Source organism: Dermacentor albipictus, chromosome 1 (assembly GCF_038994185.2).
Source record: "Dermacentor albipictus isolate Rhodes 1998 colony chromosome 1, USDA_Dalb.pri_finalv2, whole genome shotgun sequence".
Taxonomy (NCBI): Eukaryota; Metazoa; Arthropoda; class Arachnida; order Ixodida; family Ixodidae; genus Dermacentor; species Dermacentor albipictus.
Window position 1 is genome coordinate 297,889,470 of NC_091821.1, and position 14,215 is coordinate 297,903,684.

Here is a 14,215-nt window from a genome sequence, read left to right on the forward strand (position 1 = left end):
CTGTCCGAGACAGCCAGAACGTTCCATAATGCTTACAACTCAGCTATGAAGCCAGAACAGAACAGCGTGCTACGCTCTGAAACGGCGGCGCCGACCGGCAACTGCCGCCATTGAAGTCACAGCGGCTCCGACTAATCACGGGCAACAGCGGCGTTCGCGCGATACCCTGAGGCGCTGGTGCGCGTTTTCATGAAAAAACAGCCGCTTGCGCTTGTTTCCGCCCTTTTTGAACGTGATATTCGTGTTCAGGGGACTCAAAACTGTAGAATGCCGCAGAGAACTCATTTTTTTCGAAAAGTGTTTCAGCTTCCCTTTAGGTAGACCATTCGCACCACAGTTTAAGTGAAGCGTTACGTATTAATGGAGCTACAAGCGATTAGAAGTTACCCTCCTCCCTAGCCATGCTTTTCCTTCTCAACTCGTTCGCCGAGCGAGCGAGGCTAAGCTCCCCCTTCACTGGTTTAGCGTCACGATGCGACGTCACATCGTCCACTTCCGGTTGTTTTGGAGCCCGCCCCCGCCTGCGCGAGACCTCTCCGCTAGCCGCTTGGCCGTCGACCCCAAGCGAGAGCTATCGAAGCAGCGTGCGTTGCGAGCATTCTGTCGTAGCGCCGAACGTGTTTTGTGTTCCGGTAACCACAGGCAAGCTGGTCATTTCGGCAAATGACTGGAGGCATAAACTCAAGCTGATGAAGGAACTTTAGCGTAGACGTACGTGAGGGGCCTGATCGGTCTGCACGGTCTATACACTGGTTGGCGCAGCGCTTAACCAGCCAAACAAAGCACTAATAATGCTCTAACCAATTGTAAAACATTTTAAACATTTATAAAAACAACGTGTTGATGATTACACTCCTGCGAAAAATACACACCAGCAGCAAAGAAGAATACATTTCGTTGCTGCTACTGTGTATGGTTGAGCGTTGTGCCACCAGGTGGCTACACCGTGCAGACCATTCACATTTGCCCTTTTGCTCATCTCATGGCTCATCCCGTTATGGCACAGTTAAGCGGCCCGACTCTGTCCCCTTGCGCTTGCGTTTGCCCTAATACCGGACCCGCGAAACACTATTGCGTTAGTAATCTTCCGGTGTAAAGTGACTGCTACAAACGCGCAAATCCTGGTGCCGATCGGATAGCGGCAGTCCGATGCGCAGCAGCCAGTTCGCTCGTACGCTGCCTTGCAGAGGGACACGATGTCGCAGCTAGACATATTGCCAGTCGCTACGTTTGCAGTTCACAAGGCAACAAAGTCGAGTCATAGTGCTCGCGAAAAGACAGACCGACTCTGACCGCGGAGCTCTCGTCAAAATGGAGTATGTTGTAACACAAGCAGACCACACTTGCTGTGTGCCCGAAGTGCTTAAGTGTACTGAAAAATTATTCTTGTGCATTCTCATTATGTTATTTTCTTCTCTTAAAAACAAATTAACTAACATTCCAACTATTACGAAGATCATTTGTTTACATAAAGTTGGAAAAATTATCGATCACGCGCCTTTGTCAGCCAATCGGATAGCTCGCCCCACTGACGTCGTATGGGTGATTTCGGTCATATGGGTAGGGGCGGCTTAAAATTCCGCTGAGCAGTGTGCTGCGATTGGCAGCTATGTGCATTTTTAAAACCTTATAATAAATTACACGCTTTACGCGGGGCACTTAGATATGTCAATTAATGATCAGAAGGATCTGCTCTAATGACTCAGTACGTTTGTAGAAAATCGTCAAAAGCGTTTCAGGGTCCCTTTAATACTGTTTTTATGTATGCGCTGCTTAGCAGAAGCACTGCTGTGTAAATATGCTAAAGTTTAATTTATATCTTACTGCGATGTTGGAATAGCTTATTCGCACTGATGCGTTAGAAGGCCTTTAGGCCAGTTAAACAGTTAAAAAACAAAGCATAAGTCACCCCCCCTCCTGAAGGAACTCTCTTGTCGTGGGTGCCCCCCTTCACGCCCCTGAATATGATGTGTACTACACTCTAAAAAAAGTGTACACCCTTTGGGTTGAATTTTGTCCCCAAACAATTGTAATCTGTTTTGCCCACATTTATTTTCTCTTAACACTGCAAGCCCAGTACTTTCTAGTCATGGACGGCTTGCGTGTTATCAGCTTGACACAGCATTCTCGACAGGAAAGTAGTGAGCACCAAGTTTTCAAGAGAGGAAACGCAAGCAAGGCAGATGACGATTATTGTTTGGACACAAGATAAGCCCCAATGGGTGTAAACTTTTTTAGAGTGCATTGCCTTTATGTTGCATGTTTTCAAATTAACCTGAAGAGGCACATGAGCGTACTTGCATTTTGCCCCAATCGAAATGAGACTTGGAATTGAACGTACAACCTCGTACTCAGCAGCAGAGTGCAACCAAAGCTGTGGAGTTGCAGCTACTATAATCTGTGGCACTGAAAAATCGAAATGTTCAAGCTTATAAAATGTTCACGTAAGGGTGGCTGAAATTCCTTCACTGTAATACGTTTCCATTGTGTGGGTGGTGGTGCAGCAGGTGCCAAATACAAGGCAAAAAAACACATCTTAAAAATTTGGTACATGACTGTACTCATATTCCTTTTGAAATCAGCTTTGTTCTAAACTGGATGCAAACAAATCACAAAATTATTGGTGTCCCTATAACAAATATAAAGATTGGTAGGTATGCACTACTGTTCACAACAATTGAAGTGTAGGCCGTTGTTTACCTTCACAACATATGTTGGCCATCTGTGAATTGGTACTCAGCCGTTTGCTAAGATGCAGTTTAGTTCAATGGCCTTGATCATTTCAAGCTGGACCCAAGAGATGTCACAATTATTAAAAAAAAAAAAAACAGCTCACACAGTACTTGAGGTGATAGCAAAAAAAAAAAAATTGAACAATGCGAATACTGATATAGCAAAGTCATGTGCACCGCACAGCTATCAATGCTAGTTAAAGGGACACTAAAGTGAAAAATGATTTCTTCTGCATCAGTAAATTACCGCTCTACAACACCAAAAACACCACTCTTGCAACGATAAGACGTTTGGTAAGCCAAAAAAAGCGCAAGAACGAAATATAGGTGGCGACGCCTACTTAAGTTGCCGCACCTGGGGGCTGTGACATCTTTGATTTTGATGGCATCTTTTAGGGCCTACTAATTATATATAACTGTACAGATTGACTACATTGTTTTCTAAAGGAACTAAATATTAAACATGGCAAGTTTCGGGAACCTTTACTCAGCCAATGCGGCCCAAATGCAAAAACATACTTTGGAATCCCTGACGTCACGCTGATGTACTGGCGCGAAATTCAAATACTGTGACTTGGACCTTCATTTTCTCATCTAATAAACTATTTTTTTGAAATGACTGCCCACAGGGTTCTCAAACAATGCTTCATTAGTCTAAACTGATTTATTGTTTCGCTTTAGTGTCCCTTTAAGTCATGGCTTTATACTTCGCAGCAAACTTCAGTACAACCTGCACCTACAAAACTATATTGTGCTCTGAACTCCGAAACACAACTCCCAAGAGAAGCCACAATTGAAGTCTGCCGCTGCTGTGACGACATGAAAATGAACGAACGTGAGTGGGATCTAAATAATTTCTCTCGAGATGGACAGCGGTGTGCTTGCTACTGAATCTTCAGGTTGCCACTCACTATAGGTGCCGTGATGATGGCACATGCTAGCAGGGATCCATTCATTTTGTCCATGACTAAACCAGGGGACAATGCGTGCCTGAAGCATAAGGTACAGTGTACACACATATGGTTCTCACGCTGCTTTACCTAATGTGATAATGTTGCCTATACTATTGTGGGCGAGCTCCACCACTGGAAAAGCTGGTGCCACCATCGGCGTGACGTGGCATGAGGGATCACGTGGGCACAGCAGCCGCGTCGCCTGCTTCAGAAGCGCCGAAGCAAGCTGAAAACGAAAGTCCCACCTGCGCTGCAGTTCTGATTAAGTAGTGAGGCTTTCCCGCCTTGAGTGTCTGCTTGACAACATTTGAAAGCACTATAATTGGTAGTGGCTGCGTTTCGAACCGTGCAGCATGGTAGGCTACTGTTCGGTGCCCCAGTGCCAGACGTACGCAACAGAGCCTTGTGTCAGCCTTATTTACACGTATCTGCAGGACAAGAAGCTGAGTGAAGCTTGGCTCGCGAACCTTAGAACCGGCAGACAGCCATCGGCTACAGCTTGGGCATGCAGCAAGCACAGACGCGAGGAAGATTTCTGCTACGGCACCTGGACTGCCATGTTCTGTGAGCAGCAGAAAACGCTCACCCATGCTCACTGCCCGGCTAATCTCGTAAGAGTTTGGTGTTTGGTCTATGAACTTGTTGATGCTAGATACTGGCATGTTCAGTGGAATGGAAAGGTGCGGCAAGAAGCACTCTAAAAGAAGCATGGCATGTGGTCATGTTTGTGCTATGAATTAATGCATTGGATTACAATACAGACGCAGCGGGAAATCCCACGCCGCAGAATACCAGCAAATATTCAGTGCGACGCAACTTGAGAAATAATATTGAAACGTGCAAGAATTTAGAAAAAAAAAAAAAGATTGAATCGTCGCGATGGCACATCACAGTCGCCGTAGGCGTCGAAGTCTCTATAACGAAATTATTTTTAACAGCTTTAATAGCGTCCACTCAAAAATGGTCGCTTGTGTACTGTCAAATGCTCATATTCTGCAGCCTAAAGCTCACGGCACGGTGCGACAACGCACTCGCAGCGAAAGCGAAATATTCTGCGCGGACATGCATGCAGATGCCCAGTCGGTCACTGTGAAGCCGTGCGATCGCTGCATTCAGGGTTCATTCTGTTATGCTCTATTTGGTAATCCAGACAGCCCACTGTAAGAACATATTTCGCATTGTTTGCTCTTACCGTGTGCCAACCTTTCACGCAAGAAGCCGGTTCGGGAGACTCCATCGCAGCGATTGCGCGCAGTGGCGTTCACTGTACGTATTCGGCAAAGAGATAGCTTCTGTAAACGATTCTGTGCTTTCAGTTTGCCCAAGATTATTATTTCGAAAGTAAGAAACTTCCCCCATTTTGAGAGTACTTACAGAAATGTCCAGGAGGGCTGGTGCACGGTGTTTTTACTAAGCGCCGTAGGTCAAACCTATGAGGAGCTTGCCACGTGATCCCTCATATTACGCAAGGGAAGCACTTCCGTCGGATGGCGACTCCGTAAGTCCATGCCCCCAATACTGTTTCATGCTTTATGCCTCACCCAGCCTGCTGCAGCGGCATTTCTACATTGCCAGTATCGTTAGAGCGGCAAGTGCTGGCGTCGCGAGGGAACAAGCATTGAACGAAGTAAAAATTAAAATATGGGGTTTTACCTGCCAAAACCACTTTCCGATTATGAGGCACGCCGTAGTGGAGGACTCCGGAAATTTCGACCACCTGGGGTTCTTTAACGTGCACCTAAATCTAAGCACACAGGTGTTTTCACATTTCGCCCACATCAAAATGCGGCCGCTGTGGCCGGGATTCCATCCCGCGACCTTGTGCTCAGCAGCCCAACACCATAGCCACTGAGCAACCACGGCGGGTATTGAACGAAGTACAGTGCTTGTTATACGCTATATTATTGCAGTAGAAAGAGCCACCTCCACACACTGCGTGAAAACCTCGTGTGCGTGTGTGTGCATATGGACAAGGATGACTGGCTGACAGCGTGCACTGTACCTTCAGTTATGCTTCAGGCACATGCTTCGCGAATTTCATTTGCCCGCGAAAATACATTTTAACATAAGAATCATTCAACACATGTGAAGGCACACCTGTTGACAAATGAATTATTTCCTAGGGCTCAGGATGCTTAACACCTATGCAATTGCTACAACACCCGTACTCGTCTGTTTTAGCATACTTCTGGGTATCAGTTTACTTGCACTGCCCTTTTCACACGACCACAGCATGATCTTGCACTATGGATAGCAAGTTTGTGATAAACAGAAGAAATAAAAAATTATGCGGATCCCACACACTGTGGGTATCAATGTAGGCAAAGCTATCATTGCTACTTGCCTCTATTAGCAATAATTAGTGGTGATATTGACAGTGAATGTTTAATTTCTTCACCGTCTAGTCCAACACAAGTGGTGAACTGATGTTGACGCTACCTTGCGTGCATCACTGCTGTTTGCGTAGTGCACACTCCACATTAATTTTGATACTGTGGCATTATTTAATGTGTCCCTAAATCTAAGTGCATGAGCGTTTTGATTTCAGCACCATTGAAATGTGGTTGCCGCGGTGAGGATTAAATCCATGAACTTGAGCAATGACATACGTACAAAGCTATCACGGCGGGCAAAGAAATGTTGCTTTGACGTGTGCCCTACTACTTCCGTAGTACGTCCCCTAGCCTCTGCAGGTGTGCTTCAATGCAGCTCTGCTTCTGCATGCCTGCATGAGTTGTCCATTTGACATATTTGCATGGTGTTTATTTTTAATAAATAGCAGAAGCATACCGTAGTATTGTTTCCTTGCCTTCTCTCATCAGTTCTTCCCTACACCCCCCTCCCCCTACAACTGTGAGAGTGGCAAGGCTAGTATTCTCTTGGTTCAAGTGCGGCAGTTCTGCCAATTCTCTGTCCCCTCTCCCATTCTATCTAGCCTCCCTCTGGACTTCCACGTTAGTGGAAAGGTAAGGGTAGCAGCTTCTGCAATGCTTTTGCAGGGGGGGTCAAGGATAGTTACAGCCGTCATGAGGCTAATGTGGCGACGCTGAGGGAGTTCCAGGGGGCATTGTGCATATGTGACGCGGTGCAAAGGCCTAAACAATTTTCTCATATCTCCTTTCTTCTCTGCCGCGCTCCTTCCATGTATATATACGCTATACGCTCTGGACCACCCCCGACGCCGAGTGCAAGACAGCCGCAGCAGCAGCAGTGGGAAAATCGAACGAAGGGGCAAAGAAAGACTCACTTTAAAGGGATGCTTAAACGTGGAAGCACACATGCCACTCAGCAAGGCATCACAGAAAATGGATTGTACTCCTATTCGAGCAATGCTTCATCATAAAAAAGGCCAAAGGTATGAAATGGGGAGTACAACTGGTTCTTCAGAAGGCCAAAGCCTGTGCAAGTCGTCGTTTAATTTCTTTTTAAGCTTCCATAGTAGTCACTGATGAGTCAGTTATGTTTGTAAATCTTCCCTCCTGTTGTCTAGGCACTTTAACGTATATGTACATAAATATCTGGTAGCATAATGGTTGTCATCGAGCATTTTTTACTTAGAGCTGTCTTTTGCACGTTTTTTGAGGCACTCGTTAAACGTCCTCTATCTCATGACGAAGCGAATCCATGCAGATATATATATATATATATATATATATATATATATATATATATATATATATATATATATATATATATATATATATATATATTGGCTCAACGATCAGCCTGTGCTTATAGAGGCTCGCGTTCCACGTAAACGCCTCCATTCTATTCAAGATCCTTTACTAAAGCATGTACAGTCGCCCAAATCTTTAACTGGTGTGCGGGAGCGGCGACTTTTCCGTGCGTCAGCGCCGTTTGACGGGGCGAGGCTGGAAACAGTCTGAGGCTAAGCGCATGCGGACAAAGCGCGCTCAGCTGGGCCCATCGTCTACTAGGCTGTTTCCAGCCTCGCCGCGTCATACGGCGCTGACGCCCGGAAAAGTCGCCGCTCCCGCACACCAGTTAAAGATTTGGGCGACTGTACAGCACTGACACCAGTGGAAAACAGCGAGTAACTGCGATGTCCAGATGTAAAGTTTTTTTTCTTTTGCCGTTTGAGAGGCGAGGCTTGTGATGCGCGTCAAAAAAATAATGCTAAGTTAACGTAAAGCCTCCCCCCCGCAAAGGCACAAGACCTGAGGCCGGGCCAATTTCGTCGTCACACAGCACGAAACGCGTGAATGGCCCCTGAAACGGCTCGTAGCAGACGAGACGGATTTCCGAAAGGCCTATCTCCGTCGAGCGGCCTCCCGACGGTTCTGATCCGCTGCAGCATTCCGGACACAATAGCTCTGTGCAGGAGCCGCTCGGGACAGCAGCCGCGCGACGCTTTTGCAAACTCCGGTCACGACAAAATGACATTGGTACTTTTGTTAGGCGTGATTCGAGCGTGCACTTGAGGCCTAGTTCCCTGTGGTTCCTGCACATACTAAGCCTAAGCGTATTTACCAACAGAAAGTCTTTGAAAGACATCGGGGAAGGTTGTGAGGCGGGACCTTTACCCGTCTAAGGAGGCACCAGTGAGTAATAAGTGTCTCACCTTTGCAATCAAGAGTGACCGTTTGACAGATGGTAACAAGCACTGTGGTATCAGTAGCACCGAAATAAATCACGGCCGTTCTGAAATACCACTACACACCGTTGCCGAAGGAGTCCAGTACCAGACCATCATGACCGCGACTGACGTAAACAGCAACGACACAACGACATAGACGTCGCAACATCTAGCCGAAGTGTTGAATTAACACAAATAAACATCTCAAAGTACTAAAATGTACAACAATATGCACTAAAATTAAGTTTAAAAATACTAGTTTTATTTTATTTGAACGTATTTTAGCTTTTTTTGGCTTTAATCAAGCTAGCCGCTTAGTCATCTTAGCTACGGCGCTGCGGCGTACCCTTTAACTTTAGACAATGCCTCCTTTACTAGATGCCTGCCGCGTGACCCATAACTCTATGGCGTGACCCGAGAAGCTGGTTCCTGCCCCTCTCCTCTTTACTCTTCCCCGCCCGGGTTAACCCGGGTCGGCTGCGAGCGCTAGCTGCGGTGGCCGCTGAAAACCTAAATCATGTAGCCCAGCCTCCGAGATTTTAGCGGCGTCTGTTGCGATCCCGGAGGCAGGACCCACAATCTCTCGTCAAGCGATTGGTCGAGCGCGCGCCAGCCTAGTAATCGTCATTTCCTCCGCAACAGGAAGTGGGTCGGCTGTGAGCGCCGTCTCTCAGCGACTACCCTGAACTACGGGAACCTCCGCTCCAATGGGAAGACTAGCGACGCGGCAGGCATCTAGTAAAGGAGGCATTGCTTTAGAGCAGACGTATACAGCATGCCCGGAAAAAGAAGTAGGCCATTGTAAGGAAGGCAACAATTTTTGCAAACGAGCACAAAGTGAATGTAATAAATATAAAGTGAAGCAGCCTTAGAGGCGTGCTAACAAAGGCTTGCAACTGTTGAAATCCTGGATGATCCTGGATGTCGGAGTCAGGTGCGTAGAGTCCAGAGAGCGAGTAGGCTGTGCATGGTTAATGACGTTCTTGTGCTATACGCTTGTCATTTTGTCAAGGATGACAGTTTAGTGCCACGAGCTCAAACAATGAGAATTGAGGCGACAAGAGCGTTTAGCGCTGAACCAGTTCATTGATGGCAGTTGCTTGGGCTTCATAACTCGTCTTGTGATATCCTACCATATGTCGCTAACGTTAGCTGCAGTCTACGCTGTGTCGATGGCATATGCATCAAGCCCGATTTCTGGACACGGTAGCTGCACCGTATGCGTGGAACAATGATGGAATCGCCTACATTCTTTCCATGGACTTTGTGTTTCCCGGGCATTCAAGCTGACCTTTACAAAACGAAGGCTTCATTAAAGAGATCATTTGAGTATCCACAAATGAGTACGCGGGTGCTTCATAAGTGACCATTTTGTTAGTGTTGCTGAGAAACGCATTTGACGCAAGTTTGTACTGTCACAAGTCACCACAGTACCCTTTGCTGCGCTCTGTGTTTTTTCACTTTTGCCATGACGACTAGACAACCTTTCGTCAAACCCTCTGCTTTAGGAACTGTGGGGTGATAAGGAAATGTAAGAACCTTTTATAATATGGATTTTATCCTGACAAAAAAGTGATTTTTATAATTATGACGCGAAAAAAAAAAGAATTAACAAGAAACCTCACAGCCTGGGCATTGTGTGCTGTTAAAGAGGCCATGTAAATAGGCATGGTAGGCAATACCGTTGTGAACACCTGGACCTGATGTAATTGCTGTACTTTATACAGTGGGTGCAGCCACACCTGTGCTACTTTCTAAGGTTACACACATTTTTCTCCTACACATAGATTAAAGAGAAGCACGAGGCCAACATTGCCAAAGCCTGGGCTGAGGCTCCCGTTGTTTGCAGATTTCCTCGGGAACTAAGCAGTGCAGGAGCGGAAAAGAAATGTTACTCTCTATTGGTGCCCTAAATGGTGGCTTCCCTGTGTTACAAGATATGGTCATTAGGATGGGCAACATGATACGTAATACGTAAAGCTTGTTATTGGGGTTGCAGAGCATATTGTGATTGGCCTGTAGCAGTTTGGCAGGTCAGGTTGGGGAGCAGGGCCTCAGCCCATGACAGCGAAGCTCAGTTTTTGGGAGCCTGGCTAGTGCACTTTCCGGTGAAACTTGTGCTTCTGCCTCCCAGAGCTTATCAGTCTGAGTTCTGCAGAACATGGGGTGCCCCACTGATTTATCAAGCAGAATGGACCTAGCACAGCGACTGTGCATACTCGGTCAGTCCCTGTGAGGGCTTGTGACCGTGTCTTGAGTCAATGCATTTGTTGGGGATCTCCCTTCTCAGTCGGACAGTTGCAGCCACGGCGTCCCTTTGTGCACTGTGGAGTGGCACTCACTAGGTGGATGCATTCACATAGCATGGAGTGAGTGTGCCCACAATACGCTTGCTTAGGGTCTTCAATTGGAGGTCTTTGTCCTGTTGTCACCTTTACCTAGGGTGATGATGAATTTCCAACACAAAGGACATGCTACAAATTTTACCAAGATTAGGAAGCTGTGTGCGAACAGTGCTAATGAGATGTTTGGTTTTCCCAATGTTCGGTTAAACCTAATACAACTAAAAAGAAATTTAAAAATGTGTTTAGAGTTTTTATACATTCTTAATTATATAAAAGCGTCCTATATTTCTGTGCTCTGATGAGTACAAAGCAACTCTCTTTTTGATGATGCTTAACTTGTGCCTCCATCTTGTGGGTTTCGTTGAACATAAGCAGTTTTCAATGGTTCCTCCCAACTATGACGGCAGCAGACATTTGCTGCCTCAAGAAGAACTTTTTTGCAGTGCATGCATTATTGTCTGCTACAGGATTGCCTGTTGTGACCTTTGAAATGCAGACACCACCACTTTCGGAGTGTGTGTGTGGAGCGCTATACCTTACACAAATTACCAGGCGCAAGGATTGCACGATAGCACAGTGGTTAGCATCCTAAGCTGCAGGGACTCGAATTTGAATTGCAGTTGTGATGGCGGACAAAATTTTGTGCATTACTACATTTAGCTAATGTGCCACAGCAACTTAGTTGTCTACTAGCAGGTCTGTGTGCATTAAAGATGTATGTGAGCCAACTATACCACCTGCTTCTTTTCTTGTTCAAACGCAATTAAAGCAAAGGAAGCCTGCAACAGATAGCACTGTCTTTAATCTGTCTCAACTCTGAGCACCTCCCAGAATGCAGCACATGGCCACAAAAACAAGTTCTAAGGTAACGCCACCATAAACAAGACGAATCCTTATAAGGAGCGTAAGTCACAGAAGCTTCACATCATCCACAGAGAAATCCTCATCTGTGGTGATGAGACTGCACTGCACTTTGCCAAAGCACTAGACACTTAATGAAGGGCGAGGTAAATGTGAAAACCCGCTTCAAGAAGGGAGCAACAGTCTCTTCGGCACAGTGTCTGCTACAACGATACTGTGACAGCGGAGAACGTCGATGACTGCAGGCGACTAGTGCCATTTCATGGGGGACTGAATGGCAGGAGCAAAGGTGCCCAACCAGATGCTTCATTGCAAACCATTCACCAAGAGGTGCTACAGTGTGTGAAAGGCCTGGTTAAGTGCTCACTGACAGAGGGACATAATAGAGGAACAGAGAAACAGGCTTGAGCAGCACTCCAGCACTCATTGTGCTCAGCTGAAGAAGCTGAGCACAATGCCGAAAACGAAATTTCTCAACTTGAGAGATAAGGTGGAAGCAGAAGGTAGTCTAGCGCTCAATGACATCCATTTTCTTGCTGTGACAGCACATTGCCGCGGCAAGGGTGGGTGAACTAGTTCACCCTTTTTTAGAACTGAAGATGAAAGCAAACAAGCGTAAACGTGACCACAACACCCCTGGAAGGAGACTCACCGAATCGTGGCAGAACCAGGGCCAGCACCACCCTACCTCGAAGAATTCACAAGGCACGGCACGCGACCCAGACCCAGTATCGCAATCCTGTATGCCACTGAATGCAATGCAACCAGTGGAAAATGTAATTATTTTATTATTTTATTTTACAATACTGCCGCTCTCAGCCGAGAGCCTAGCAGACGGGCATGAACACTTTCTTTTCCAGACATAAATACATTGCGAGTTACACAAAAATAAAAAAGCAACAATATTCAACAAAATACAAAGGATAAGGTAGATAAGCTATACAACAGAACACTAAACAAAGCAGAACAAAAATGAACAACAACCGGGGCATATCATAGTCAAAGCAAAAAACGTGAAGTATTGGAAACAAAGAAGTCATACAGCTGTCATGCAGCATGGCAACCCTGGGTTCCCTCCCTGGGCAGGCTGCCATTGTGAGATTTCAAGCCTGCCTGCAGATCTCAATGGGAAATGGAAGCAGAAAATGTAAGGGTTGGTGAAATATAGAGGTTGCAACAGCTTTAAAGGCAAGAAAACAGCTGTGCAGTCAACACAAGCTGGCCATTCGTGAAGGGTCTGGCCCACTGAAAATCTCTGACTCTTGGAACGATTACCAGGGAAAAATGAAACAAATGGCCCAGCTCGTACAACTCAAGATGAGGGAGATCAATGAAAAGTTCCTAAATGAACTCAAGGCAGCAGGCAGAGAGGCACGCAAGAAATTCTGGAGATATGTTCAATTTCTTCAGCCTACAGCTGGCTCACACACAAACAAGCGTAGAGATAAAGCCACTGCAACTGACTTTGAGGTTGACAAGTGCCTGCACTTTCTGGAAAAGTTCATGACTAACAAGCTTAACTCCCACTCCCCCACACACCCTTATTTGCTCGATGCCTCCTCACCGCAACTTGGTAAAGAGGAGATTTTAGAGCCCATTCCGCAAGGGGACCTGGAGAGCCCTGAAATGCATGGTGGGAAAATCAGCCACCAGACTGAATGGCATACCTCCCTTACTGTTGAAGAAATGTGGAAAACTGGTGCGGCAAGTAATACAGGATGAATTTAATGCAATACTGTGCAGTGGATCAATACCACAAAGCTGGAGAATATCCAGGATCAGACTTGTATTGAAGAACGGCACAGACAAAGACCTACCCGTGAGTAACAGCCCATTAACAGTGACATCGGCTCCATACAGGCTATTTGGTCACCTACTCCGTGCGTGTCTGCAGCAGTGCTGAGGAGGCTAATGTCCTAGGAGAACTCCAGAATGGTTTTAGGTCTGGCTGACGTCTGGAGGACAACCTCTTCGTTGTTTATCAGTTAATAGAGATTGCTAGACCTGAGGGCAGAGAGATAGTAATGGCCTTCCTGTGCACTGCTCGGGCATACAACTCCATTAAACACAAAGTACTATGGATGAAGCTACAGGAATGAGCAATACCTGGGAGTATACTCCACATGCTGCAAGCTGTATATACAGACAATCACACAGTAATAAATGGGGAGGGGTCAATGCATGGCAAAGTTCTGACTGATGTTGCAGAAGTCGTGGGGTGCGGTAGTGCTGAACTTAGCGTCTCAAGTTAGTGGTTGGACATAATTATATTTATTCAGTCGTGTTTTTTACTAGTTGTAACAATGTGTCATTATTTCGCATTATTGGTGGCTCCACCAGGACACCAAAGCGGCAATGAGGACATCAAAGCTAGAACCCGGACTCGTCCGTGGGTTGGGGCTCGCTGTGGCCTGTGCTTGCCAGGGGTGTATAAGATCAGCTGTCTGCATTAGCAGACAGCCAATTTTTTGTGCTAGCACCCCTGGCATGCTTCAACCTCCATGGCCCCAACCCACGGGCCACCCAGCTTCCACCTTTGATTCCTGCACTACCCCTTGGGTGCCCTGGAGATCCTGCACTGCTTCCTTTATTATAATCTCAGGTTCTCTCCTGAGGCCTCCATTTGCCGGTTGCATGTGCCCTCCTGGAGCAGTACCTGTAAAAAATCCAATATATTGTCGCAATGAAAAAAGCGGCCCGCAACCTATACAACACCAGTCAGAACGT

The 14,215-nt window shown here is 46.4% G+C and overlaps 2 protein-coding genes across 5 annotated transcripts in view; one reads left to right on the forward strand and one right to left on the reverse strand.

The window, feature by feature from the left end:
* Positions 1-8,428, reverse strand: part of Mo25 (calcium binding protein Mo25) — a 185,572-nt gene extending 177,144 nt beyond the window's left edge. For 2 of the 3 annotated variants that reach the window (XM_070531465.1, XM_070531464.1), the window contains exon 1: positions 8,268-8,428. The gene's annotated coding sequence lies outside the window, so the exon portion shown is untranslated. The remainder of the gene's footprint in view (positions 1-8,267) is intronic. The other variant, XM_070531463.1, reaches the window with a different exon arrangement.
* Positions 8,429-8,991: 563 nt separating this feature from the next.
* LOC139054469 (golgin-45) overlaps positions 8,992-14,215 on the forward strand; it is a 117,760-nt gene continuing 112,536 nt past the window's right edge. Inside the window, exon 1 of one of the 2 annotated variants that reach the window (XM_070531466.1) lies at positions 8,992-9,216. In XM_070531466.1, coding sequence (XP_070387567.1) covers positions 9,194-9,216 — 23 coding nt within the window. In that variant the 5' untranslated portion in view covers positions 8,992-9,193. The remainder of the gene's footprint in view (positions 9,217-14,215) is intronic. The other variant, XM_070531467.1, reaches the window with a different exon arrangement.